The following is a 27,637-nucleotide window of genomic DNA, read 5'->3' as shown; positions in this document are numbered from 1 at the left end:
TAAATTATTTACTTTATTTAACATATAAGGATGATTCTTAAAGTCACAATCAGCTAAGAAGTTTTCATTACCAACAATGCTGGTATTGACTTGAATACTTAGTAGAAGTTTCTTGGTTTTCACCTCTCAAGAGCATCACACTTATCTTGAAAGTTCTAAAAATTATTTTTCCAGTTGAAAAATCCTATTCAGTCTGCTTGTCTACTGTTATCTAATATTTTACTATAATACATGTTTTTGACATTTTTTGTTATTTTAATAGTAAAATTTTATGTATCTTATTTTTTTAGCTACACTGAAAGAACTCATATCCCAGACTATGGTGCGCTGGTCCCAGGAAGATCAGATTCAGGATCCAGAATTAGTGCGGATTATGTACACCCTCCTTCGTAGGCAATATGACAGCATTGGTGAGCTACTGCAAGCGCTGAGGAAAGCATACACTATTAGTGCTGCCTCTGTGAAGGATACCATTAATCTGCTTGCAGCACTGGGCCAGATTCGTTCGCTTCTCAGTGTCAGGATGGGAAAAGAAGAGGAATTGCTAATGATTAACGGATTAGGGTATGGAATTAACATATTTTTATTTTTAACTTTGTGTTAAACTTTTTGTTGTATTAGTAAATATTTTTATTTTAGATCCTGGATGAAAATTACTGCTGTACAAAAATGCAGATATGTACCAGAAATTTTCATTTCCATAGATATTTCCAAGATGGCTCCAACTGATCTCTCTAACAGTATCAAATGTGTCAAAGTTTCTGTGAACTAAGGTAATTTCTCATCTAAAGAAAAGGGGCTCCTCTCACTGTAGTTAAGCCTAGTGCTTAAACCTTTGTCAAAGTACATGTTTTGGCAGCTCTGGAGAAAACAGATAATTTAAATCTTTATTGGTGTCAATACTACATCTTTCCCAAACTGAAAACTCACATTGTAATTCATGCATGAGTGAAAAACCTTGCTGATGTCTTTTTAATTGGGAAGTTTATGCAAGCAGATAGGTCGAACCAACAGAGTGGTGTTGTGGACTGAAATATTTCAAACTGGTTTGTATTTATCGTGTCATCATCAGTGGCAGCTTAAAGTATTTGAACATGGAAGACTGCTTATTTTATCCTTGATAAGAAATTGCCTTTATGTAATGCCTGCTGATGTGAGAATAGTTTTTTCAGTGGTTTTGGTATAAAATTACCTCTATTAAGCAGTGGTATTATGGTGCATGCCTTCATATGTGTTACTTGTTTTATGTGAATAATTGCCAGATTAGGCCATTTAATGTTGGAAGGGGAAAAAATTCACAGATAATTAATTATTTAAAGTAAGATGGTGTATTTAAAAAGAGAGAAAAAGACAGTATGATTATCTGAGAACTGTATTTATTTGTCCTTCATCAAGAATATTGAACAATTTCTCTCCTTTACAACACTTGTAAGGAACTTTCATTATTCTTACCACTTCACTGTAAAAACTGTATAGTCTGTAAAAATTGCAGACTAATCTCTTCAGTTGAATTGAGCAGGTCATGGTAGCAACTCATTAGTTAGTATTTGACAGTATTGCCTTATTTATTGCTGATGCTGAGTTTCTAAAGTTGCTGAGAATTCTAGGAGGAATAAAGGGTAAATTTTGTCTAATCTCGGCATATGTGTACTCCCCTTCCCAGAGGTGCTGTATTATGAGTCATCTTCCATTCCCAGTCTTCTGTATTTCTTTAAAGCAGGCATGATGTCTGTTATTTACCATTTGTTTTTAACAGGTTGACCTAAAACGTTAGAAATCCCTGGATTCTCTATTGAAACACATAAAATTGTGTTCTGGATTATGAAACCATTACAGCAAATTCTAGAACATGTTGAGAGGATGGTGGGCAGAGTGAAAATGTTAAAATATTCCTACTTAAGGGGACTGTATGCCATTTTACATCTTCTGACAGATGGTCTTAATTTTGGAAATACTGATAAAACACATTTAACAGATAACCTTGAATATTAACTCTGTTTATTGTCTTCTACTTTGTGAACTGAGCAAATTAATTGAGGGGTATTACTGCAGAGGCAAGGTTAGATTTCAATTTCTTGATCCCCATTCTCTACTTAAAAAAACACATATATTCTTCTCCACTTAGATCATCACAGAATATATTTTTTCTTTAAACAGAACAGATGGTAAGAACAATTTAAAGATTAAGAAATGCCATTTTGAAATAATTTAAAAGTTTAGGTTCTTATTATATAGAACTAATGAAAATTAAAGGAATGATAGCATATTGTAATGTGAAGCATTTAGTTGTGAGGTGCTTTTGTGTTATACTGAAATCTAGGAATTTAAAATTATGTTACTACAGTGAATGAATATTTCTGAAATCCCTAATAGCGCATCATTGATTTAAATTTAAGTGGTGCTTCTTAAAAACACATTGTTGCTTTTTCTTCCATTTTAGGGATATAATGAACAACAAGGTGTTTTATCAGCATCCTAACTTAATGAGAGTCTTGGGCATGCATGAGACTGTTATGGATGTGATGGTGAATGTACTTGGAGGAGATAAATCTCAGGTAATTTCACCATAATTTTATTATGTGTTTTGCATTTTGAACCTTTTCAAAAGTATACTATGACATTTAAGAAGTATCCAAAGAAAAATAGATCTCCTTCATGTAAGAGAGATTTTCCTTGTCCAAATTAAACTATTGTTTGATGTTCTTATGGTACCAGAGGGAGAAGCCCAGCATTCGAGGACCTGATTTTTAAAAAGTGAGAGGGTATAGGTGTTTAATTTGTCTTTTAATAGGACTTTAAAAGGGTTTGTTTTTATTTTAGATTAAATATGTTTATTAGCTGCCTTTATAAGAGGTGTAGCTCTGCTAGGAAAATATACTTCTTCATATTAGATAGTGTTTTTAGCAATAAACTGTTAGAGAATAACATCAGCTTCATTTTGAATGCTCAAATTCAAATACTTGAATTGAGCAATAATTTTCTTGCAGTGTTGTATTTTCCCATTTCTTAGCATTATGCTCGAATATATATGTGTTAGTTTAAAGGCAGAGTGGTATAAATTTTGAGAAGCCTAAGTGGATGTTTAGGCTACTGAAGAAAGTCAGATGTGAAGCAGACTTCTCTTCTCTTTGCTTATGTCTGATTGCCTCCCTCCCAAAAAGAGGGGTCTCCTCTAATCTTGTTTTCTCTTGCCTGGGCACTCATTCTTCTTATGTATTTGGAATGATTTTCAGCCCAGTTTACTACCTTGTGCTTATCTTGTCTCTGGCAACTTTTCATTACTTGAGTGTCTTCGGTGTGCAGCTGCACACCTCTTTCATTGTCTCTTTGGTCACATAGCTTATATACTTCTGTAAAATACATCATGTCTGGCTACACCATAACAGTGTTACAAAGTATTCACATACTGGAATTTAGTTATTCTGTTTGAATATGCTCACATTTGAGCTCAAGGCAAGCTACAATTAATTATAAGATGGTTAATACTTAGCTATTTTATAGGTGTCACAACCCTCTGGTTTTGCTACAATGTTTACAATGGTTTATTGGTCAAAGGTGACCAAAAAACCCACCGAAACCAAACACCAAAACAACAACCACACAGTGCCTTCTAATTCTGTTTAAAATGTTTTTGTAGAACATTTTGGTAACACAGATCTACAAAAATGCTTTACAGAAATTACCCTTCAAATGGAATACAGACCTAGAAAATAACCTGGTGTTTCAGCATTTAATGTGTGTGGCCAATCAAAATGTCGTATTTTAATTCTCTGTCTTTATGAAATACATGTGGAGAGTTGGGTACCTCAGAAGAAATCCAAAACCTCACCTACTGAACTGGAACTGGTATAGGACTGGAAATCTTATGAAGTGTGGACAATAAATAGAGTGTATTTGGAATTTGATCTATTCTGGTGCTTCATTTTCTCCTTGAGTGTGGAAACTTCCAGATATTCCTGGTTCAGAACCCAGTTCTCTTATGGAGTCACAGGGCTACAGTCATGTTATGAAATAACACAGCAAGGCTTATTTACGAAGAGTTTTGCACACCATTAGCATGGATTTTAGATATTGCAGTGGGAAGATTTTGCAGAACAAACCATTGGGCAGGAAACTGTACAGGCAGAGAAGTGTTGCTTCTGAGTTCCAAGCCTGAAGTTTCCTTTTACAGGAACTGCAACCTTGCAGGGAGAGAAGGTACTGCTTTTAAAATGACTGTCATGTGCTGTCTGCTGATCTTCTGCTGGCATGCTTACTTTCTAATCTGGCAGAGAAATCTCACTTGAAAAGTTGTTGACCCTAGGTAGAACCACTAGACTGTAATCTGGAAAAGGTACATGTTTGTGCATGTTGTGGATCTTTCACTCTGCCAGATAAGGTCTTCTGAGTAAAACGGAGTAGGGCCAGAAGCAGTGAGCATGCCCTGGTCAGCTATGGTTTTATATACTCATTTGGAATTAACTGTGTGTTTGTCCAGTGAGATGCTTATATACAGGCACCAGAACACAGTTTTTTCTGCTTTCAAGCAAGTTCCTCATGGTGAGATAGTTATTTTTCTCTTTCTAGCTTCATGGACATTTCTTTCTGTTTAGTGTTACAGCTTCAGGAGATAGAATGAACAACCATGCAATGTACTCTCTGTTTAGGGACTGGGTTTTTTCATAGGGTATGGCAGCAGATGCTTTAAGCTAGATCTCCAGTTTCTTAGATTAAGTCTGTATTGAGACATGTAGTGAGAGTTTTATAGCTCACACTTCCCTGAAGGAACGGTGAGAAGATAACAACTTGTCCATTCAAACTGAAGAAAATTTATGTCAGGCTTCTTTCCAGCTGTTCTATTAATAAATGAGTCAGAAACAGATGAAGAGATCTATGGAATATGGTGTTGGTGAAGGTACCTTAGAAGTATTTTGCTAGTACTGGCTAGCAAAATCCTTTAAAGCTTCTTCATTGGTGAAAGATATGTCCCAGAAAATACTTGGGCAAGTTTTGAGCATTTCCATCAGTTAGGTTTTAACGTGTATCTTAATGCCTAAAATAGTTATTTTGGAGACTGTGTCTTTAAATCTTATATATTGGAATCTTCATGTCATGTTGGTTTCTAGTGTTGGTTGCTCATTTTTAGAGAATCCTGAGCAACACCCTTTTTGGCTGTCAGAATTTAATCATTTTACTTCAAAATTATTTTTTACTGATTGAAAGTTTTAGAATTCCATGTTCATATGTATTCCTGTCAATAATGAGGAATTTCTAAAAAGACAGTTTTTAACAGTATTGGTGTTACTGTAATTTTCTAGACAAAGTTATGTCATACATTCCATTAAAATCCATGTAAATTTTGGGGTTGGAAGCTTTGTTGAATGTTTCATTAATGAATGAATGTTTTTCATTACCCTACATCTAAGAACAAAAATAATTTTTAATGCCACTCGTATGCAATAGCTCCTTCACTACTGAAATAGACAACTGGGCTGCATGGATCAGCAATGAAACTGTGCCAAAGTAAAACTACAGTTAATCAAGTCTCTGGAATTTAGGAAGTTCACTTGATGTCTTGAAAAGATAATACATATCTTATAGCTTTTAATTACATAATCACTATTTCTGCAAGATTGTTGTTTCATTAAGTGAAAAGGTTGCCCTTCTCAGCATGAATTAAAGTTGTTTTGTAAAGAAGGCAACATTTATTAGACTTTTTTATAATTAAGTATAAGCAATATTATTTATAGTTGAAAGGCATGAAGTGAAGGAGGCAGGATGTTATAGGAAGGAAAAAATCCATGATATTGTGGTTAAAATGCTCAGATATCACCTTGGATATTATAGAATATATATATATATATATATAAAATATATCGACTATATTCCTGCTTGTGCCTAAAGGGTGCTAGTCAGATTATTAAAAAAACCCCAAAATTCTCCATGATGGTAATGAGTTTTCTCATTTATTTTATGAAGTATCCTGAGGACATAGATCTGCAGTGGAACTTTTTAAAAAGTGCTATGTAATGGAAAATTTAATAAATCAAATAGAAAAACCTTCAAACAAGCATCAAAAATCTCTCACATGATTTTTGGTCTTGTTCTCTCAGTGAAATGTGAGAATGGCATAACTTGTTCATCTCAGATGTTATGACTAATTGAAACTTTCTACAGATTAAATTATTTTCTTTTCAGAGGAGAAATCCTTGCATATAATGTGCAGCAAGTGAAGTGGTGGTGGCTTTTTGTTTGCTTTTGGTTTTACAAGCATTGGATAGTTAATGGAATTTAATTTTATCAGGCCTATACATTGAACAACATAGGAGTCTTGTAAAAATGTTTTATATGAAGACTATATATTCTTATTGTAATATTAGAGGATAAACTAAGGTTCTTGTATATTCTTTGTTCTGCTATGACCTAATATTTGGGATTGAGCTTGTTATTGTAATGCTGCTAAAATACAGTTTTTGTAGAACTGCATTTGCTAATCTGCAAATTGCTTTGATGAGAGTAATTTCTTTGTTTTTTCCCCTTATACATCACCTATAGTCCTCTGCAAAATTATTTTTTAATTATTTTAAACCTAATGGCCTAATGAGTACAAAAATTAAAAGTGAGGGTCCTTTCTTAAGTTAGAAGCAAAACTGTCAGCTGCTTATCACCTTAGTAACTTCACTATACTTTCCTTGTTAGGAGTGCAGGAAGAAGAATTGGAACAGATTGGTAATTAACATATTTCACTGCTTTGTCAACTTTCTTCTTCAGCAGATCATTTTTCCTAAGATGGTGGCAAGCTGTTGTCGATTCCTGTGCTACTTCTGTCGAATTAGTCGTCAAAACCAAAAGGCCATGTTTGAGCATCTTAGTTACTTACTGGAAAACAGCAGCGTTGGACTGGGTATGTCATGTAGCTGTAACAGCTGAAAGCAAGACCAGGAGGAACTGTGATATCACAAGACTAGTATCTAATTTGTATATCAAGTTGAAGCATGTGTTGAAGCCTTTCTGAAGCTTAAACCACTTTGTGGTTTCACCTCTAATTTTTTTTTTTTTCCCCCATTTTCCTTTCATCCTTATGTGTCTGAACTGTATTAGAAACAGAATAGTCTAAATCTGTGTTTTCAAATACCTTGAAATATTTAGGATTAAATCCATACAGTTTAACATCTTTTCCAATCAATATAGTTGTGAGTAGAAATCTAAATTAATCCTTTATGGTGCTTGCCTCTTTCATCTGGTTTCATTTCCCTTCCCTCTACAATTTAGACCACTGCTGTGAATTTCATATTTTTACTTCAGAACACGGAATGTGTGTTTTTTTAATGTGTGTGAGTTAGATTTTGTAACACAAGGAGAATTATCTTGGCTAGATAGATGGGCTGTATTAATAAGGTATAGCAAGGCAAGATAGTGTGTGGTTTCACAGTGCTTCAGCTGTCCATGGTGACCATTTTGATGTCTGCATTTCCCATATTAAATACAGAAAATGGGATAAGACTAAAAGAAAGAAAACAGGTAACTGAAGCTTGAAAATGTCACTTTTAGTTTAATATAGGAATATTTTAAAATCTTGAGTTAATGGGATTGTGCAGAATTATATAGCTAACATGTTGCTCTACTAAAGAAATAATAGTCCTACGATTTACTATGTTAATACTGATTTCTTCATCTACATTTAAAATCAGTGTTGTTGAGTATGTTTATAGATATTGATGTCAAGTCAGAAAACAATTTCAGCATTTATTTTGACATTATTCAAAACAGTTAGCCATGTTCTTGATTGAAGAGCAGGAATACAACATGCTATTAATATATTACGTTCTAGATTCCAATGTGATTGCTGCCCTCTGCTGCATGACTGTGATTACTGCAAATCGAATTGTTCTATCTTACCTTTCTTGTGCAGCGTTTCCTTCAATGAGAGGTTCGACGCCACTAGATGTTGCAGCAGCTTCTGTAATGGACAACAATGAGCTTGCACTAGCATTGGAGGAACCAGATCTCGATAAGGTAAGTGATCACTCTGACCTATTTATTAAATAGCTTACTTGTGCTAGGAGGGTAAGTTTGATCATAGTAATTTTTCAATATGATCTCCTCAGAAATACTTGCTCTAGGTATGTGCTGTCTCAAGGTGAGATTGACTGAGCAGTATTTTCCTTGATTTTGCATTACACTTAGTGGGAATCACAGCAAAAGAGATTTATTTCTATCTTCTGCATTCTTTCACTATTGTAATAAGGCGAGACACAGGAGGAAGGAAGCATTTTTGGGGAGAAGCAAATTTGAAAAATTAAGAGTAGAATGTGGAGAAGGAAAGCAGGTTTTCTGGCTTAAATAAATCATAGAGATTGATGGGGATGGAGGCAAGAGCTAAGAGAATGGAAGGGCAGGTATTTGAAGAAGGGAAGTTGGAACAGGATTTTAAGGGTAATTGCAATAGGAAACTAAATCCAGGAGTCAGGTCTTTGGCAATGGTTAGGAATAAAGGGAAATGTGAGGAGATGCAGGATGAGCTAGAAATGGTGGGTAGAAGGATACAAAAAATAGTATGAAGGTTCTTTGTATATCCAGGAAGGAAAACAGATTAAGAGATGGAAGATGAGTGCACAGTCAGAAGAGGAGGAAAGCAGGGAAAGGAAGTGATATGTGCTAGTATAGCATTGGGGAACAGAAAACAGAAGGCAGAGTTTAATATAAATGAAGAACAGTTAAGCACCTAAATGATGGCTTAGCACAGGGAAAGCCTCTGTGCAGTATGGGAGAATCCTGTGAAGAGAGCAGAACCAATTGTGGGGGTGTTTGTGATCAGCATATGCTGTGGGAGGGGAAAAGCTGAGAAAAGGAAATAAATGGATGTACGGTAGGGACAGCTAGAAGACGACGAAGACAAGAATATGAATGGGAATGGTGTGAGAGAGCATGGGAGTATACTAATTAGATAAAGGTAGCATTGAGAACAATTATCAAATTTGTATCACCTGCAAAATTGCTGAGAGTACACTCTGTCCTGTCATTACTAAAAATATTAAACGGTATTGGCCCCAGTATTGTCCCGGTTTGAGTGCGTGGTGGGGTTTTTTTTGATAGCAGGGGAAGAGGCTACAGGCTCAAAGCTCCCCCAGCTCCAAGTTGGACCTGCCTTTGTGCCAAGGCCGGGCCAATTGGCTGTGCCTCTGCAATAACATATTTAAGAAGGGGAACTTGAGAGGAGTTGGGGGAGTTGTGAGGAGAATGTCTGTGCAGACACTGGGGTCAGTGGAAGGAAGGAGGAGAAGGGGAGGAGGTGCACCAGAGAAGACACTCCTCTGTATCCCATGGTGAGATTGCAGGGCTGCCCACCACCACCCATGGGGGTCTGTGGTGGAGCAGATACCAGTTTGCAGCCTGTGGGGGTCCCATGTAAAGAAGTCCCGGGTGACTGTGCCCGAAGAAGGCCGGGACCCCATGTCAAGAAGCCCCTGCAGTTGTAGTTCAGTGCTGGGAGGACTGCAACATGTGGGTGGGACCCACACGCCCATGGGAGTGACTCATGTTGGAGCTGGTTTGTGGAGGACTGTCTCCTGTGAGAGGGGGACTGTGCTGGGACAGGGGAGGAATGCAAGAAGCTTCCCCCTCCCTGAAGGGGAAGAAGCAGCAGGACTGACTGCCCCCCATGCCCTGCCCCCTGCCCCACCAGGTGCATGGAGGTGGAGATACCGGGAGCAAAGCTGAGACAGGGAAGAAGGGAGGGGTGGGAGAAGGTCTTTTCAAGATGTGATAATCCTTCTCGCAGGCCTACTCTGACTGTTACATGTTGTTGTTGTTAGCGTCTGTATTAAATTTTATATTCTTTGTTTTCTTCCCCTAATGATTCTGTCTTTTGCCTGTACCTTAAAGGATGACATCATCATCCCCCACCCCCACCACCCCCCCCCCCCCATCCTTATTTCAGTTTCCTGGACCTTTTGCTTATCTCCTTCCCAGTGCTGGGAGGGAAAGGTGGGAGTGAGCAGCTGTGTGGTACTCATTTGCCCTCTCAACCCTTAGGATACACCACGAGTGACTGGAACACCACCAGTGACTGTCTCACATTTTCATGAAAATTACTGTAGGACAAATCACTTAAACTGAATTTCACTGTTGATCATTAACTGCATGTTCCTCGTTTACTGATTGCTTACATTGGAATACTTGGCACCATACAAGTATGGAATTTTCACACAGTAACAGATATCAGCTGCAGTACACACAGTATTTTATGCTGAAAAATCAGACTGTATATGTCTCAATCTGGGCTTCCAAAATTCACCAGTCATTTTAGCTGTAAGAATGGTAATGTATTGCCTGTAATATATTAACTTTGGAGAGTCAATAATTTTATACAGTGCAGCATGTGGATGTTACTCAGAAAATAAATCTATATACAAGAAAAAACAAATATCAGTTTGATGAATGTGGCATACATACCCTACTCACAGAATAATACAGCATTTCTGTGTGACTGAAGTTTGAACTATAAAGCCTGTGTTCAAAGCAAATAAATTACACGGAGACAACTTAACCTTTTAACTTTTGCCACTGCAGATTTGATCTTTTTACTGCACATGTGTGAATGTGTGGAAGGTAGAGGATTGCACAAGAAAAGTAGCCCACGCCCTGATGACATACTATAGTAAACCAAATAGATTAAAATTATGGGGTTTGGTGGTAGCATTATAAAATCTGAAAAGAGATGGAGATTTATTCTACCAGTTTTCTCACATTCTATATAAGATGCAGCTCTAGTCTCCTACAAGTATGTATTCACTCATATCTTCTGAATGGATGCTAGAAAGCTATTGAGCTCTGTTAGGGATTGCATACTTTTTCTACCAAGTGCACCGCGTATTTTGCTTACTGTATGCTGTAATAAACAATTTTTTCACATCAGCCCATTTTTCCTCTGTTGCAGCCTTTTGGAGGCAACTGTATCAGCAGAGGTGTAATTCTTCTTCCTGAATTCATTACTAGTTTCTCTCCTAAGGCATTAGATAATGACTAAATATGATCTCATGGATGGTGGAATTGCTATAAGAGTGCTTAGGCAGAATAACACATGTCTCTCTTCCAAGTAGAAAAACCTATCTCCCTTTTGCCACCCATTTTTGGCTGCCTTCCATTGTAAAAAATTATGACTGCATCTCTTTTTACAGTTTCATGAAGGCTTCTTGATGTTCATTACTTATTTCAAAATATATTTAAGTATTATCATCATGTGTTGTCCTTTGTGTATTTTAAATGAAAACAAAAATCATGTTTGTGCAGTTGTCTGCAAATTTCCTTTTAAATGATTGAGAAATCATCCTGTACATGTTTCAAAAATTTAGTTTACTGTAATTAATGAAATTTGTCATAATTTCTCAAATATTTCCCTTAGTTAGAGATATTCCTCTTGACAATAACTGGTATTAGGAATTTACATATTGTCAAAAATTTTAATCTTTCTGGTTTCAGACTCTTAAAACTGTTCACTGATATTTATCAGTATTCTGAAAAATTTAATTTGCATATGTACTAAAATTGGAATTATGGTAAATAAAATGTTGATACAATATTTATTTTGCTCCTGTAGCAAATTAGTCATATATGGTTATTGATGTGATTTTTAAAGTTGTTAAACAGTATTTTAACTGTTGTTTATGTACTGTAAAAAAAATATATTAATTCCACAATATTTTATTCTACCTTTCACATTCCACATTTATTCTTATTGTTGTATTTTTATGTCATCATATAATTAGGTAACTTCAAAAGTAAAGAGTGCTTGACTTTTTTCTTCATCATCAAAAGCAGGAACTAGAAACTGAGACTGATGCAATAATGAGCTATGTTGGTAGTTTCTCATGTGAAATACCTAGTATATAAAACCCTTGTTATTAAAAACAAAACAATGTTCATTTTGTTTCATACTTATTTTTAGAAATTTATTCCTAAACACATGAGTAAATGCTTGCTTCTGTGTTGTAGGTTGTTACCTACTTGGCAGGTTGCGGCCTGCAGAGTTGTCCAGTACTGCTGGCTAAAGGCTATCCAGACATTGGATGGAATCCAATAGAGGGTGAACGTTACCTGTCATTCTTAAGATTTGCAGTTTTTGTTAACAGTAAGTGTAATTTCTTGGCATCCAAGTTCCATTAAAAGGTTTCCTTAAAATTTCTTTTCTAACCATAAAAATGTGTTAATGGATGAAGAGAGGTTAATGCATACTGTTCTCATTACAAATACAAGATTATTGGTATATTCTGCTTATTGTAGTTTTTTGAACCTTCATAATCAGTTGCATTTTTTTTTCCTTACTCTTTTTGCAACTTGCATAATTTAATAGAGTGGCAAATGATATTAGGAATTCTTTCAGTAAGTAAACTGTGGTATTTGCATATACCGTATATACTGGTTATACACATAACCAGTCAGCACTGATGGTTAGACATTTTTTAGCCACTATACCACTGGGAGATTTAGAGTTTTGTAATTAGGCCATTTTGCATTACAAAAAGCAAATTTCCAATAGATGACATGTGTACGTAGTTCTGAGGGATCAGTGTCTGTAAAGCACCCTGACTGTGTACCTTAAATCTGATGTTGTAAAAAAAGAAAAAAGTCTTCTCCTTTGATAACTGTCTTATACTTGCTTCTGTGGCCAGTTTCCTTTTGAAATTTATGAAACAAATATGCTAAAATCAGATTTAGATTGTCTGAATGCCACTAAACAACAAGCATCCTCCGGTTCATGTGGATTTTTTTCTGTCAAACTAGTAATTTAAATTAGAGAATAGATGAGATCAAAAGACTTCGCTTTTCACCACCTATCTGGTCTACCAGTGTGGAAACCGTTGTAAGGACAGCTATAGACCACCGAAAGAGAATTGTTTTAAACAGTCTAATTTTTAGATTTTGGCTGTTCTATTCACTTACTATTGGTCTGAAATTAGCAAAGAATACCTGGAATAGAAACAATAAGCACATTTACACTCCAGTGTAGTAAACGTATCTGAAGTATGTTCATTAGTTGATAAGCTTGAGCAGGCTGCTAAACTAACTTGACAAACTGCTATGATATAAGAAGTGTAGAACGAGTCTTTGAGATAATAAAGTGTGTGGTTTTCATTGTTTATAAAATAAATAAATGTTAACAGTCCTGTGTATAATTACATGAAGATAACTTTTGTCTTACTTGTGATAGTTTATTTATTATGAAGAGTAAACTTTGCTGGATGGACTGTTAGAATTAAGATTTAGATTCAAGTGTTTCAGCTGCTTTTTTTCTGACAAACAGTTATGGTCAGGGTTTTGAATCTTCTTGTTATGACAGTTTTAGATAGATAGAGATACAATATTGGTAGTGCTTTTATTAAATTAAAAATTAATTACCTTTCATAATTTTGTTTTTATTTGCACTTTGATTATGCAATATGAATTCAAACAGTCCCTCACAATTTTTAAGGGGGTTTTGTATTTGTGTCCTCAAAAAATGTTTGAAACATACAAAGATTTGGGAGCAGCTAGGAACTGTAGTTGGGTGGTCTGTGTGTTTTGATGGTAGTTTGTATATCTGTAGAGAGGTGAATTTTTTTTGAGACTAGATTTTACTTAATTTATTATTTTAAAAATCTTCACTTAGAAGATTTTAACCAGATGAAACTAAAATTGTTGACTTGAAGACTTAAAATCTTGCTTTTTCCCTGCAGTATGAAAATAAGGTGAATGAAAAGGAGAAAGAAAGAAAGAATAAAAAACCCCTACTGAGTGTGGAATGTCAGTAATTAGGGTGTAGAATCATAGAATCATTTAGGTTGGAAAAGACCCTTAAGATTATGAAGTCTAACCTAAACATAAACCTAACTCTGCCAAGTCCACCACTAAACCGGGTCCCTAAGTGCCACATCTACACGTCTTTTAAATACTTCCAGGGCTGGTGACTCAACCACTTCCCTGGGCAGCCTGTTCCAATGCTTGACAACCCTTTCGGTGAAGAAATTTTTCCTAATATTCAATCTAAACCTTTCCTGATGTAACTTGAGGCCATTTCCTCTCATCCTGTGTTCGTACCAGTGTTTTAAGTGGGAAAAATACAAGACTGACATGTTTAAAGTGTTTAGCTGCTCCTTCTAGAGCCAGTCAGTCCCAGTTACCTCACCTACCATTGCCTTCTGTTGACTCTGTATTTTTGGTAGCACCACTGCTGCTCTTGGCTAAACCACAGTTTCTAATCCTACTTTTTTAGTGGCTGCTAAAGCTTCAACATTCAGTTTAATATAAACTTGCTACTTGTGTACTGGTTTAGTATTGTAGCTTGCATGTAAAATATAGGTGCTGATGATCCAAGATACTGACATAACTAGTTCAGTGGCTATGAACTGTATTTTTCTGTTACATTTTATTTTACTGTTTCCTGTAATTTGTTTTCTTCCTACATGTCCCATTAATTTCATATCTTCATACAGGTTATCAGTATTATTATAAGGTAGCGACTGTGCATTTTGAAACAGTTGCATTTAACCATCAGCTAAGAATTTGACCTGATTATTCCTATCATTCTTCCATGTGCTGCCACTAACTGCAGTCCACAAAGCAGTTAGCTGCATACAGAGTACATGTATATGAAGGTTCCTTCTTTTATTTAGCAAGCTTCTAGATCACCACCTGTCTGCCTGTGCTGGATTCATACAATAGTTAAACCTGCTCTTCACCCTTTTCAAATACACATACATTTTTCCACACAAAGCTGTTATAAGTGGGGTTGTTTCAGGCAAGCCATGACCTTCACAACTGATTTTAATGTGATTTTTGTATATAGAAAAAGTGAACTATTCCATTTCAGGCTTTAAATAGCAAGCAGAAGATTTAACGAATATTTTTAAATGCAGTAGAAAGAATCAAGGAGATTTTACTGTAGGTATATTTAACCTAAAATACAGTTTGTTATTCTTTTAGTCAAGAAGATAAGACTCTGAGATGAGTTTCCACTCATGAAGTTCTAAGGACATAATTTTAAGCAACATTCCTTGCTTCAGTTGGCTCATTAAAAATCAAGTAACTCTCATGCTCTGTACTAGGTCTGTCTGGGATGGAGTTAATTTTCTTCATATCAACCCGTATGGTGGTATATTTTTAATTTCTGCCCCCTTCCCCTCTTTCCCTGGCCCCACTGAGTAGGTTCAGTGTGGTCAAGAGGTTGGGAGGGGACACAGCTGGGACAGTTGATCCAGACTGACCAGAGGGATACTCCATACCATGATATTGTGCTCAGCAGTAAAAACTCAGGGAAAGGAGGAAGATGGGGACATTTGTGGTTATGGTGCTTGTCTTCCCAACCATTTATGTGTGCCGAGGACCTGCTTTCTAGGAACTGGCTAAACATCTGCCTGGGAAACAGTGAATGAATTTGTCTTTTTGCTTTGCTTGCATGCATAGCTTTTGCTTTCTCTACTAGACAGTCATTATCTTGATCCATGAGTTGTCACAACTTTCTTCTATTTTCTCCCTGTTCTGCAGGAGAGGGGAGAGAGCAAGAGGTTGGGGCAGTTGGCTAGAGCCGAAACTTCCTTCTCGCCCTCCCCAGTAGCAGGCTTCTTGGGACTATTAACCTGTATACCAGAGAGAGTAGTCTTTGCCAGAAAAAGCAAATTAACCTTCTGAAGTGAACCTTTCTAGATTGAGTGTAGTGAAACTTTTGCAAGACAAGTCTGCACTGTCACTTTTAAACCTTGGTATGTTTTTGATAAAGCACATCTGAGCTGCCAACTTGATACGGTTTTGGTTTTTAGTTGTTTGGGGTTGTTTGTTTTGGTTTTTTTTTCAAAAATAGGGATGAGGATTTGTTTTATATTTTGTAGAAGTTAGGGGGAAATATGGTTGTCTTCTGACTTAAGGATACCTTTCAGGAGAAAGTATATATAGTTGGTTTTGGTCCTCAGGTGAAAGTGTTGAGGAAAATGCAAGTGTTGTTGTCAAGCTCCTTATTCGACGGCCAGAGTGCTTCGGACCAGACCTTAGGGGAGAAGGAGGAAATGGTTTGCTGGCAGCTATGCAAGAAGCTATCAGGATCTCAGAGAATCCTACTCGTGACCTTCCTTCCCAGGCCTATAAAAGAGAAGGGTAAGTAAATGTGAATGCTCCTTTGGCAAATGATGATTTAATAGCTGGTTTAATCATGCTTGCAATATTTTGGTAATAGGCCCTGTTGTGTAAGGCATTATACAAATATATAGAGCATTAGAGATTTGCATCTAAAAGCAGTTGTCATATGGAATTCATAAAGCATGAGCTAGGTAACAGTGGAGTAAGAGCTATAGAAAAGAAGCCTGAAGGAGAAGGCTGTTGTGGAATAAAGCAAAAGTAAAGTGAAAGAGGAAGATGAAAGGCTCTTGTGAAGTCAGTTATCACTGTTCAATTGTAGGTTTACTCTAGAGATAAAAACCTTGTAATCCGGAGCCAGAGGAAATTAGTATATCTGATTAATAGTCTCTGGATCATGGATCTAGCTCCGGAGGGGTGCTATAAACTTAAAAATGATCACTGGTTTTGTTTACCTTATAGTGAAGAGGAGGAGGAAGAAGAGGAAATTGTACACATGGGCAATGCAATCATGTCATTTTACTCAGCTCTTATAGATTTACTTGGACGCTGTGCACCAGAAATGCATGTAAGTTCATTTTGTCACTTGTTCAGAAAATGTAGGGGATTTGTAACAGAACTGTACATGTCTAAATAAACTGTTCTTTATTTAAAAGCTGCTTCTCTTCAGAAGGTGGACTTTATTGCATTTCTCGCTGTATCTAGACAGATGTGTTCCCTGCAAGCTGTTTATAAAGCAGCATGGTCTTTTGATTCTTTATGGTCTTTTATTTATCTAAAATTTTGAGAATTTTTATATGACTATGGAATCAAAGCAAAGATGAACTATTAGTGTTGCACATTTATACTTCCAATTAAATTTTGAAACTCGACCTTTACAGTTCTCTAGAAAGCCATAAAAATCACTTCCATAACGTATGTGATACAGAGCTGCTTTTGTGTGCACTGATGAAATATGGTGTCTATGCCATATAAATACGTGGAAAAATATGTAAAATAACTGTTTTGACTCTACTGCCTGTAACAGCCACAGGTAATACTTAGTTTTAGTTAAATTGACTTGTCTTGTCAGAATCTTAAGATTTTTTTTTAGTGGCGTAAATCCAGCTGAAAATGCAATATCTCAGTACAACAAGAAGAAATTTGGTTTGTAGCCTCCTTACTATTACCAAAGCCATTAACTTATTAGCTGTAAAGTTGTATGTAGCTGTCTGTTACCTGAGATAGTAGTTTCATGTTAGGAAAATTACTGGTAGAGATTCTCAGAGACACAAGTTGTGACTACCTAATTTCTGCTAAAAAGTTAAAGGAATTGGTCACCTCATTGTTAATGTATTTTGAAATTTTTATTGCATAGAAATAATAAAAAAATGCATAGATACATCATACATGTTTGCATTTGCTCATAGTATAGAGGCAAACTAAAAACCTGGCACTGTAGATTCTGTAAGTAACATGAGTCTTTCAGAAATATTCAGTTTCATCACTTTATCTGGTTGGGATAGGAATATTATCCATGTGCAGGTTGTTTTCTGTCACTGGGAATATATAATATTGTGAAATTATTGATAAGATATCAAAACTATTATTCATAAGTCAGATCAGCTGAAAATCAACAACTTCATTAGAGTGCTGGGATAAATTGAATTTCTGTGCATTTTTTTCCAGTGTTTGAAAAAAGTCATATTAATATCAGTATTTTGAGGAAATTTTCCTTATGTTCCTCAGTACTAAATTTCTTAATTGATAAAATTTTCTAACAGCTTATTCAAAGCGGAAAAGGGGAAGCTATTCGAATCAGATCAATCCTTCGATCTCTAGTGCCAACTGAAGATTTGGTTGGGATTATAAGCATACCGCTAAAGCTGTCAACAGTTAACAAAGGTAATTTCAATGCTTTTATTCAACCAGTTCATCTATTTGTAAAAATCTTCCAGCACATAAGCCTCCACATGTTAAATAGAGTAGTTTTGTTAGAGTTGAGTACAAGCAGAGAACTGTTCTTCAGATTTTAATTAGATATATATCAATTAGAGCTGCTCCAGTAGAACAGATACTGACTCCTGTGGGGCAGAGAATGTAAGAGCATAAGAATTACTTTACAGGTTCCCACTAATGGGCTGTCCATCCCATTACTTTGTCTCCAGCAGTGGTTGTAGAGATGCTGTCTAACCTTGGACTCAGTCCTTTTGTACTTCATCCAGTCATTTGTTCAGAAAGATTAGAGGGTCCTGTACATTAATACCCATTTCTGGACCATTTCTGGACCTGGTGTCCAAGAATGTATCTAATCCCTTTGGAATAATGTCAGTAGTCACAAAATCCTGTGGCAATAAGTTCCAGAACTCCACTATTTGCTAGATAAAGAAGCATTTTAAGCATATCCGTTTATTTAAAACAAAACAAAAAACAACAAAACACTTATATTCTACTAATTTTAATGAACACTCTTGAATAGTAGTATTTGGGGATTTGGTGTATAGCAGTTCTTCATTCACCTTGTCAGCTACATTAATAATTTTCTAAATCTCATAGAATCTCAGCTATATGCTTTCTCAGTCCTCATTTTGCCAAACTGAAGAATCTCAGTAGTCTCTCAGTGTAACTGCTCCATTCCCTGAATTATTTTAGTTGCCCTTCTGTGTACCTTCACTATCTCTATTCTGCAGTCCTAAGATATGAAAAACAGCTGTGAGATGTACAATAGGTGTGAAAGTTGTGCTGATAACATGGGCACACAATAGTTTGGTTTATGTATTAATTTTCTATTTTATATCGCACAAAAATGATGCCCCCTCTCATATTCTGAATATCCCTTTCTGATTTTGCCCATTATCTTGACTTACTTGTCTGCTGCTACACTTCTGCTAATGGTTTCACAGAATTTCAGTTATGACCTCAACATCTCTTTGTAATGTCAGTTCCAAGCTCAACATCATGTAGGCATGTCTTATTTTTCTGCAGATGGCTTAACTTAAGAGTTTTCCTCATTGAAGTGCAGCTACCTCTACTTTGCTCACTCAGTTTTGTTAATGATTTAACCCCATAAAAGAATTTAGTGTATTATACCGATTTATACAGGCTCCTTTGTTTGCCTCCTCCTCCAGGTCACTGATGACTCAGTATAGAGTCCTCATTGTCCTTGCTTGCTTAAAATGTTACATGTGCACATTGCATTTTAATCATCTTTCCTGTTTCTTAGAATTCTGCTGTTTATTTCTTCCCTGGCCTTCTCAGAGGAAGTGAAAACCAGACATATTCACTTTGGGATTGTCCTGATCTGAAGAAGGTGCTCCTCTACACCTTTTCTCCAATTTCTAGGTCCACTCTGACCTCTAACATTTAATCCTAGAAGCCCGATTTCTTTTTTATTAAGGCGCAGGCTATTTCTGTACTTGCCCATCTTGTCCCCAAAGAATTCTCCTGTTTATAATATATCTTAACTAAATCCCTCTCCTCTACACCACTATCTCATGCATTCTTTGAGACTCAAGATTTCTGCCTGCCTCCCACGAGGTCTTCCCATAAGCTATAGACAAGTTATCATGGAATCCTCTCACACATTATGAAGCCACCCAGCTTAGTGCCTAATACATCAAATCTCCCACTTCCACTGCCTGCTTCTTCATATCCTTGGAGGCCCTGTCTACCACAGGAGAATCTTATGTGCAATGGAACATACTTGACATAGTGTGGAGAAGTGGTTCTTCTCTTAAGATCCTTCCTTCCCAGGTAGATACACTCCTTCCCCAAGACTTATATCCTCCTCTACCTCAAGAGTTGTCACTGTGGAATTGAGGCTATGCAGCTGTGTTGCTCTAGGACCTGTTTCTCTTACTACTCCGATTCATCCATTCTCACCTCTGGGGAGTGAGACTACTCTCTGAAGACCCAAACATTGTGTACTGTGTGTACACATAGAGAACCAGAACCCAGGGCATGGCAAGGATCTGCTGCTCTCTCTGCATCAAACTGCATAGCTCCCTATCTGTACCTGGATGCCTACCTGTCATTGAGGTTAAAATTGAGTTTTTGTCAGTGGAACTAACAGCCTTCTTAACACTACATGTTAAAGGGAAGTCAGTGAAGACTCGAGTTTTCACCCTCTTCACTCTGGAACTCAAAAATAATTCAAAATCAGAGTTCAGAGGTGATGCACTCTGATGATGTGTGTTCTTCCTTGTTATGCAACTGCTGATTCTTTCCTAGAAGCAGTCAATGTGGTTATCTACATTTGTTTTTCACAAAATAATAACTTCCAAGATAACCATACAATCTGAAATTTTCTATAAAGCATAAACTCAAGAGAGGATGAGGTTTTTATGGCATATGATCTCCATTTTTGCTATTAATGTCTCCATGTTCCATGGGCTATAAACTACCAGTCTGTCATTTTCTTCTATGACAAAATAACTTGGTCCTCCTTCTCCTCCTTCTTCTGTTGTCCTTTCTGTTTCACAAGAATTGTCTATTCCCCTTTACAGTCAGAGATGGTTTATCTGATACATAGCTAACTTCTGTGTTATTGTTGTCTTTCCCTTGAATTCCATATTCTTCCTAGTCTAATTTAAATGAGACAAAAATTAAAGTTCTTAACCTTCTTTGACTTCACAATTACTATATACTTTTAATATTTGCAGTAATATTTATCTTTAATTTTACTATATAAGCATTGTCCATAGTAGTAATGAAACAAGTAGAATACCATTCATTCTTAAGCTTTCATTTAAGAGTAAAAGATTAATAAATTGCAAAATATAGAGTTTTTGAAATAATAAAAGCTTAGTATTCTTTTTCAGCTTACGAGAAAACTGAACAAGAATATAATTTTCATTGAACATGTTGTTTTACACATTAAATGTAATTACAGCGTCTTTCATTGTCTTGGTGCTTTTTGTTTTATCAGTTATCTATTGCGTTATGTATTTGTGTAGATGGCACAGTAAACGAGCCAGACATGTCTGCAAACTTCTGTCCTGATCATAAAGCACCCATGGTACTCTTCTTGGACCGTGTCTATGGTATTAAGGACCAAAGCTTCCTTCTTCACCTACTGGAAGTTGGATTTTTACCAGATTTAAGAGCCTCTGCCTCTTTGGATACAGTAAGTATTTCACTATGGAGTTTAGGTGCAGTGGCTGAGTATAGTGGCTCTATAAGGGACAGAATTTCAAGTCAAACCAGCTTTTTTTTTTGGAAAAAAGGTAGTGTAGGCTCACTGTAAGCACAAATAGTAATCATTCAGTTACTAATAATTTATAGTGTTTAAGTCTGATCATAGGCATTCAGTACTACCTTATGAAGCAACACTGTAATGTAGTTCAAAAACTTTTAATACAGGCTTACATTAATTATGCAGTATGTATATTGGATATACTGTAATAGGCTTAATGGTTACTTTTATTTCATGTGTGCTTTCAAGAAGTACATTGAAAATTCATATATGTGTACATATGAAGAAATCAAGTGACATGAAAAGTGCTACTTAATGCTTTGTGTTTTGCTGACCTGTTTAAAGAAAGAAGCCGCATATTCTTTTTTTGCTCCTGTTGGTTCAGAGTGCAGTAAGGCAAGAGATAGGGGATGTCTTGGATTTTCTCAAGTTAAAAAAAATAGCTTTTGTCCTCATGTGTATACTGGGAATATCATGTTAGCACCCAGCCACTAAGGGGACTTGAGGAGTATTTCATTATTATGTTTTATAGACTATATTGAGTAACCTTTATTCTATATGATACTAACATTCATTTACTGCTTCATACAGGTTTCTCTAAGTACCACAGAGGCAGCTCTTGCACTAAATAGATATATTTGCTCAGCTGTGTTTCCATTACTCAAAAGATGTGCTCCCCTCTTTTCTGGAACAGAGCATCATGCCTCTCTGGTTGACTCCATGCTGCACACAATATATAGGTTATCCAAGGGACGTTCCCTTACAAAAGCACAAAGAGACACTATTGAAGAATGCCTGCTTGCTATTTGCCAGTATGTATGATACCTGTGTACAAATTAATTTCTTTTGTGCAGTATATATATTTTTATAATTTTTTTCTGCATAATGTAGAACTACCATTATTTTATTCTTGCATGAAATAAATGACCAGAGTGTATGATAAGATTTTTTTAAAGAGAAAATAGATTTGATTTTTCTGTTATGGATACTGCATTATACAAACTGTCATGTTGATATGATCTTTATGATGATACAGGATAAGTTCTGATTATTTGTAAAAACAAAATCCCAGTAACTACCGAAAATGTTCTGGCAAGTCTGATAGTGAGTATGTGTTGAAGATTTAAGGAATAGATTTGCTTGTATTTCTGATTGTGGTTTGAAGAATGTTGGCTATAGTTTGGGAAAAAAAAAAAAAAAAAAAAAAGAAGAAAACCTCCCCTCACTCTCAAATCCTAAAACTGAACTGAGCACTGAAGTTGTATCAGGAATTGAAATGTAGATTTGCCAACTGAATCATAATTCTTGATCTTTGTCATAAACTGTAGTGCTATTTGTGCAGTGGACTGTGAAATTAGTAATGCAGTGTGAATTTTCAGTTTGTGCATAGCACTGGACCCCTGCCAAAAAGAAGATATAGTAGAAATGGAAAATATTCAGAAAAGTTTAACAAGAAGAATCAACATAAGAAATCATTTCACTCCTTTGGAACAATTTAGTAGACCAGGAATCTTCAGCCTGAAAAAGTGACAACTGAGGGGGATATCTGAAAGGCGCATTTTTACATTGATTTTGAGTTTGTAGATCACTGAAATTCAATAGCTAGCAAAGAAATGCTGGGTAATTTATTCAGTCTTCCACTTGAGATTTATTTCTTATACGAATAATCATAATGTATTTCCCAGATTAGTTTCAGTTAGGAGTGTTTTGGGTTTTTTTAGTGTCACATCAGTAACCATTTTGTCAGGATAATATTCTGTTTCTTTTGCTTAGATTGTACCCTCTATGTGTTCTAAAAAAATCGAGTACCCTTCCCTCTGCTGTCATATGGCACAATCATACATGTTGTCTAATCACTGAAGAGAGTCCAGAAGCAGCATGTTTTTCTGTGCTATATCCTTCTATATGTAGATGAAGCATAGAGAGATTCCTTAAGCATCTACTACTGGTTTCTCAAAATACTTTTAATGAGTGATTTGACTTCCAGTATGCACATTGTTTTCAATTTTTACTTCATTTTCACCAGACTGTATGAATTCTACTAAGAAGTTCTAATTTATTTTTTTTTTAAATTACAGCCACTTACGGCCCTCTATGCTACAACAGCTGTTGAGAAGGCTAGTTTTTGATGTGCCCCTACTCAATGAATATTGTAAAATGCCTCTCAAGGTAAATGCTTTATTTTCTGTACGTGCATTCAGCATAAAACTTACTTCATAATAATTTGTCATTATCATGTTTTTAAAAACAAAATGGGGCAGGGTGAAGCAATGCAAAATGACTTCTGAATTGAAAATGTTACAGTTTTATAAAGTTTTTTGCACTGAATATGATTAAATATTTTGTGAAATCTTGCCCAATGCAAACAGTATATAATAAGTTGATTATGCGATTTTCTTCAGTGAACTGTTGACTTTTTCAGTGTTTCAACAGAAGAGTATTTGAAAGGAGTAAATTAAATGTTAGCATCATCTTGGTATTTCTTCTGCTATAACAACTCTTGGTAGGATGCATAGTCAGGATTAAATTTTGAGTGAACTCTACAGAGAACAGGATACAGGGAACAGAATTCCCCTTTTATTTTTGAGCAATCTTTAACTGAAGTCTTATCCATCATCTTGTTCTATAAGTAGAGAATTAAAATTGTGAGATGATAAATAGCTTTTATTTAGAATTTTTCTGTCAGGTTTGCTTTCTGTTCCTGTTGGGATAAAAGGGCCTGATCTTAGGCCTGCAGGTCTTTTTACGGCAGAATTGAAATTCTGTCAAGCTCTAAAGCAGAGCTGCCAGTTTCACAGCCATTTTCTGGAGCATCAGTAATTTTGGAGCAAAAGTGTGGCTAAGAGGGAGTGTTTGATTTGGGTTTTTTATTTTCCCTTCCTAAACAAAATTTCAGGAAAGATTAAAATAGCAAGATTCTAGTCTGATGCTAAAAGAATTTTACAATTTCCCATGGGATAAGAATTTTTAGTTCTAAAGAAGAAATCAGTAGAAATTTCAAAATATATGGAAAGCACACCCATAATCATATACAGTAGCTCTTTAACTAGTATGATACGGGTTGTATAATAGTTCTTTCCATAGGTTTTTCCAGAGATGAGCAGGCACGGCTAAAAGGGTGTACTGCAGGTGTCTTTTGCAATGTTTTGAATAGTACTGAGGCTATCAACTACAAATGACAGAAGTAAAATAAATTTTAATTTGTAAAACTTTTTACCAGAATCTATCATGTCCTGTTTTATACTGATTTCATTATCTCTATTTTTGTCCTGTGAGCTAATCTGTACTCAAATGGTGACAGTCTTGAAATTTTGCAATTTAGATACTCACTGTCATCACTGAGATTCCCACAACAGCAGTTGGGGTTAATACAGGCTTTATACTTTCACAGCATGGGCTCTGCTGCTCATCCAAAAAGAGAAAGAAAAAGAAAAAAAAAAAAGACCTTTTTTAATGAGACTTCAGAAATTAAGAAACAGAAATAAATAATAATACCCATGTAACTGTTTAAACAGATACTGGCAACTCAGACTTTTCTAATCAATATGTTGTTATGTGCATTTTTATTTTCTTGAAAATCTAGCTTCTGACAAATCACTATGAGCAGTGCTGGAAATATTATTGTCTGCCTTCAGGAATGGGAAGCTATGGAATTGCAGCAGAAGAAGAATTGCATTTAACTGAAAAACTTTTCTGGGGAATATTTGATTCCTTGTCTCATAAGGTAATGACTGTAATTCACATTACAGTACAGAGGATGACCGTAAAAGCATTACAATGATAATTTGCTGTGCCAAGTTCCTATTTTAACGATTCTTTCACCTAATACGATAGAGATTGCAATGAATGTTTTTAATGAAGTAACGTCCCAATGAAAAATTGAATGCTGAGTCTTGAAAGATTCTCTGCAAACTAATAAAATGTTAAATCTTAATCTTGATATGCCCATATAGCCTTACACTAGTAATGAGGCAGATTGCTTGCTGCACTAACAAGTCAGTGTTGTTTCCTCTCCTACCTTAGCACCATTAAACTTTTAAAAATACTTATTACTGACACAAAATTAGTTTTAAGAAATACATATTCTTGTCAAATATTTGGTGTATGCACAGTAAATTTACATTGTCTGTAGTCAAACATACAGTTGTATTTTGTTAGTTTTCTGGTTATTGCCCAACTTAAGCAATATGATACAACATTCTCAGAAATAAATATTTTTCCATTTTCCTGTTCCAAAGTGTGATCTTGGGATATTTTCACTTACTCATTTTTTCTCAGTGTAAGAAAAAGTAACATTTCTGATAGGAGAAATGCATTACCGAGTAAATACTTTTTGTATTTGATTGGGCTCAAAAATCAGATTCTCATTATGGGACAATAACACATATTTTCATTGCATCCTTCTGAATTTATGTTCCAGTTCTAATGAGCAGATTTAGATGATTGCTTCTCTAGACATTCTGATTTATAGTATGGAAATGAACATGACCTCTGGCATTATTTTAAAATGGCTTTTAAACCTTATTTGTATTTGATTTTAGTGACATGTACCTCTCTCTTACTGCTCTCTGCAGAGTGTGAGGAGGGCCTGACACAATGAAATTTTTCATTAGTGCATCTTAACTTTGTACAGATAAATGAAGATGATGTTTCTGCCAATATTGGTAGACCTCTGTAATAACACTTTCATTTTTCTATAAATGGTTGTTAGTCCTATGAAAGGAGAATTGTGTAAATCTGCTGCGCTACAGTATTCTCCTTTGTTCTGTTTTGTACTGAGATATTTACAGGTTTGATATTTTCATGGCTTCCAGCTGTTTAGAGGAAGCAATTTACTCTATGATCTTCTTTTGTGCCATACACACTAAAGAATGTTGCAACAAAACTAGAGGAAGTTAAAGCCTCAAAATTTTAGGCATTCTGCTTGCTGTGATATAAACATATAATTTTATCAGCAAGTATTTTCAGTGGACCTTAAAACTGTTCTTCAGAATTTTCTTAACACAGAGTGGTCATTCAGATTTATAGAAGCATATAGTCTTTTGATTTCTGATAATGAAGCGAGAGAAATATTTTTTCCTATAAATGCCTGATCGGTGCCTGTGTCATAACATCAAAAAGATGCCTGAGCTATTTGAGTAAAACTCTATTGAATAATTATAATAGCATCAAACTCTTGCACTGTAATGTTCATGAGTAGGTCTTAAAGCCTTTTAAAGCTATATCATCGTGGCCATTTTATAGATGGGGAATCTGAAAGATAGAGAGGTGATTTTTTTTTTTTTTTTTTTTCCTAAGCGTACTAAGAATGTTGTGTAGCAATAAGAATGTCATGTAGCAATAATTTTGCTCTATGCTTAATTTTTAAATGTGCTTTACTGTTTGTTTGCATTGTCTAATATTTGTACATATGGCTGCTTGGTTTTCACTAACATTTTGCATGTTTTTCTATTGGATTTTCCAACCAGTTCCTATCTCTTCTGCAGAAGTATGATCCAGAACTCTTTCGAATGGCTTTGCCTTGTCTAAGTGCTATAGCTGGTGCCTTGCCCCCTGATTATTTAGATACACGAATTAGGTCGACTTTGGAAAAACAGACTTCAGTGGATCCAGAAGGAAATTTTGATCCCAAACCTGTCAACACAGCAAAGTGAGTCTCATAAATCATAGTGATTTGTTTTCCTTAAATATTTTTATACTCTTTCTTATTAACATTTTTTTTCTCCTCTGTACAGAGAGTTGGCTGGTGACTGACTTTTTAATGACATTAGTAGCTTTCAGAAGTAGTGTAGAGTTTTTTGCTTCCTCCTGCCAAATACTTCACTGCAACATATCCTGTTTACTGGATACAAGATGTATTCTACTTAGAACTGTATATGTGTTAAATATGTCTACATTATATCTATGTCTACATAGAAAATTCTATACTTATTATTACCATATTGCCTGATAGTTCAAATGTTTGGAATATATACACCTGTAATACATTTGATACTGTCATTAATTAGAGTGTACTTATGACAAGTGGTACCAGATCAAAATCAGGTGATTCAATTGGCCTATTGCCTGATTTTTATAAAATCTTCACTTAGTTTTGAGAATTGATCTGTAGCAACCTGATACGGCAAAATAAGCAGATAATATGTGATGATAATAGGGACTTGGTCTGCCTAGTAATCTTGTGCTTTTAAAATACAGATTTCTAATACTTACACATTCAAGAACTGAGGATCACTAGTTGATTCTTCCTATTAAAGTCTTGCCCCTCCATCATTATGCAATGCGAAACATTCATACTAATATTATGCTGTATTAAGAATCACCAGGAAAAATACCTGTAGGCTATGGTGAAACCGGGATTTTTTTCCTGTCACTTCAGTT

General features: G+C 35.5%; 1 protein-coding gene across 1 annotated transcript in view; it reads left to right on the top strand.

Moving 5' to 3' along the window:
• The window catches only part of RYR3 (ryanodine receptor 3), a 241,883-nt gene that overhangs the window by 132,482 nt on the left and 81,764 nt on the right, over positions 1 to 27,637 (top strand). The window contains exons 39-51 of the mRNA XM_074909779.1: positions 291 to 564; positions 2,441 to 2,555; positions 6,754 to 6,883; positions 7,892 to 7,995; positions 11,974 to 12,109; positions 15,924 to 16,104; positions 16,546 to 16,651; positions 17,847 to 17,967; positions 21,018 to 21,187; positions 21,848 to 22,068; positions 23,335 to 23,425; positions 24,840 to 24,980; positions 26,743 to 26,906. Coding sequence (XP_074765880.1) covers positions 291 to 564; positions 2,441 to 2,555; positions 6,754 to 6,883; positions 7,892 to 7,995; positions 11,974 to 12,109; positions 15,924 to 16,104; positions 16,546 to 16,651; positions 17,847 to 17,967; positions 21,018 to 21,187; positions 21,848 to 22,068; positions 23,335 to 23,425; positions 24,840 to 24,980; positions 26,743 to 26,906 — 1,954 coding nt within the window. The remainder of the gene's footprint in view (positions 1 to 290; positions 565 to 2,440; positions 2,556 to 6,753; positions 6,884 to 7,891; positions 7,996 to 11,973; positions 12,110 to 15,923; positions 16,105 to 16,545; positions 16,652 to 17,846; positions 17,968 to 21,017; positions 21,188 to 21,847; positions 22,069 to 23,334; positions 23,426 to 24,839; positions 24,981 to 26,742; positions 26,907 to 27,637) is intronic.

The sequence above is a fragment of the Athene noctua genome, chromosome 6 (assembly GCF_965140245.1).
Source record: "Athene noctua chromosome 6, bAthNoc1.hap1.1, whole genome shotgun sequence".
NCBI classification, from domain to species: domain Eukaryota; kingdom Metazoa; phylum Chordata; class Aves; order Strigiformes; family Strigidae; genus Athene; species Athene noctua.
The sequence above is the reverse complement of the archived record's forward strand: the minus strand, read 5'-3'. Positions and strand labels throughout refer to the sequence as shown.